Raw genomic sequence first — 1,223 nt, forward strand, 5'->3', positions numbered from 1 at the left:
GGCGAGCGGCGTCGCCGCTGCTGCCGGCGGCGTTGCGGCTGTGGCCAAGATGGTCGACGGCCAGGCCTCGTCGTCGTCGTCGTCGTCGTCGGAGCAGAAGGCTGCTGCGGGCGCATCGGCCAAGACGCCCATGTACGACTACCCCAAGGTCGTCGAGTACGACGACATGCCCACCAAGAGTAAGTCGGGCGCGCGCGCGCGCGCGTTGCGGCTGTGCCTGGCACGCCTCGCGCAAAGCAGAAGTGGCCACCCGCTGACACTTGGTCCGAACCTTTCTCCCTCCTCGCTCTGCTCCGCTCCGCCGTGTTTGCTACGAGTAGCCCCCATGTACCACATGGACAGGATCGTCTAGACGACGACGACGGCTCGACACGCGTCCTCTCTCTTGTCAGGCACGTATCGAGGTACAGACTCGTGGACGGAGGGCCGCCCATGTCGAACCCGTAGATGGAGGCATGCAGAAGATGAAGTGAATCGATGTCGATCGGCGTGAGATGATGGACGATGCAGAAGACGTGTATGGACAAAGCGAAAGGGTCGTGGACGAGGTTCGAGCTGCGCCGCTCTACCTGCCTTTATCCACTTTGCTCGGAGCCAGCCAGGCCCAACTGAGGGACCTTTGCAAGGCGGCGACGGGCTAGAAGAACTGCATCTCGCCCTCGTCGTCCTCGTCGGCCCTGACGGCGGCCCGGAGGGCCTCTGCGTCCCTGCCATCCATGCCAGCCGCGGCGGTACCACCCCGTCTCCTGGCCAAGATCCTGTCCGAATACTCTTTCAACACCTTGTCTCTTCCCTCCTCTCCCTGCGCTTGCGCCTGCGCCTGCGCCTGAGCGGCGTCGTCGCGCTGCATGGCTCGGATCCTCTCGATCCTCTCTTCGGCCTTGCTGACCGCATCCCTCACCACGTCCTCCCTCTCCTCGATGGCCCGGCGCCGCTTCATCTCAATATCCGGCACAAGGGTGGCGAAAAAGAGGACGAGGGGCACGACGACGTGGTGGAACACGCGTCCGCGTCGGCGAGTGCGGGCGGCGGGGCGGGGCGAGCCGAGGGGCGGGAGCAGACCCAGGTCCTCGTCCTCCGACTCCATGCCGATGTAGGCGATCCGCTCCAGCCAGTGCTCGACGCTCAGCAGCGAAGGTTCCGACGTCGTGTACCGCCGTGGTGCGTGCACCGGGGGCAGGGGAGCGAGGGGATCGTTCGTCTCTCCCTCGCCGGTGCCGGTG

The 1,223-nt window shown here is 65.7% G+C and overlaps 2 protein-coding genes across 2 annotated transcripts in view; one reads left to right on the plus strand and one right to left on the minus strand.

Annotated features, from left to right (window-relative positions):
• PFL1_04324 (uncharacterized protein) overlaps positions 1 to 352 on the plus strand; it is a gene marked incomplete at both ends in the record, with an annotated part of 3,077 nt that extends 2,725 nt beyond the window's left edge. The window contains 2 exons of the mRNA XM_007881850.1: positions 7 to 179; positions 321 to 352. Coding sequence (XP_007880041.1) covers positions 7 to 179; positions 321 to 352 — 205 coding nt within the window. The remainder of the gene's footprint in view (positions 1 to 6; positions 180 to 320) is intronic.
• Positions 353 to 637: 285 nt separating this feature from the next.
• The window catches only part of PFL1_04325 (uncharacterized protein), a gene marked incomplete at both ends in the record, with an annotated part of 3,399 nt that continues 2,813 nt past the window's right edge, over positions 638 to 1,223 (minus strand). Inside the window, one exon of the mRNA XM_007881851.1 lies at positions 638 to 1,201. Coding sequence (XP_007880042.1) covers positions 638 to 1,201 — 564 coding nt within the window. The remainder of the gene's footprint in view (positions 1,202 to 1,223) is intronic.

The sequence above is a fragment of the Pseudozyma flocculosa genome (assembly GCF_000417875.1).
Source record: "Pseudozyma flocculosa PF-1 unplaced genomic scaffold scaffold00014, whole genome shotgun sequence".
Lineage (NCBI taxonomy): Eukaryota > Fungi > Basidiomycota > Ustilaginomycetes > Ustilaginales > Ustilaginaceae > Pseudozyma > Pseudozyma flocculosa.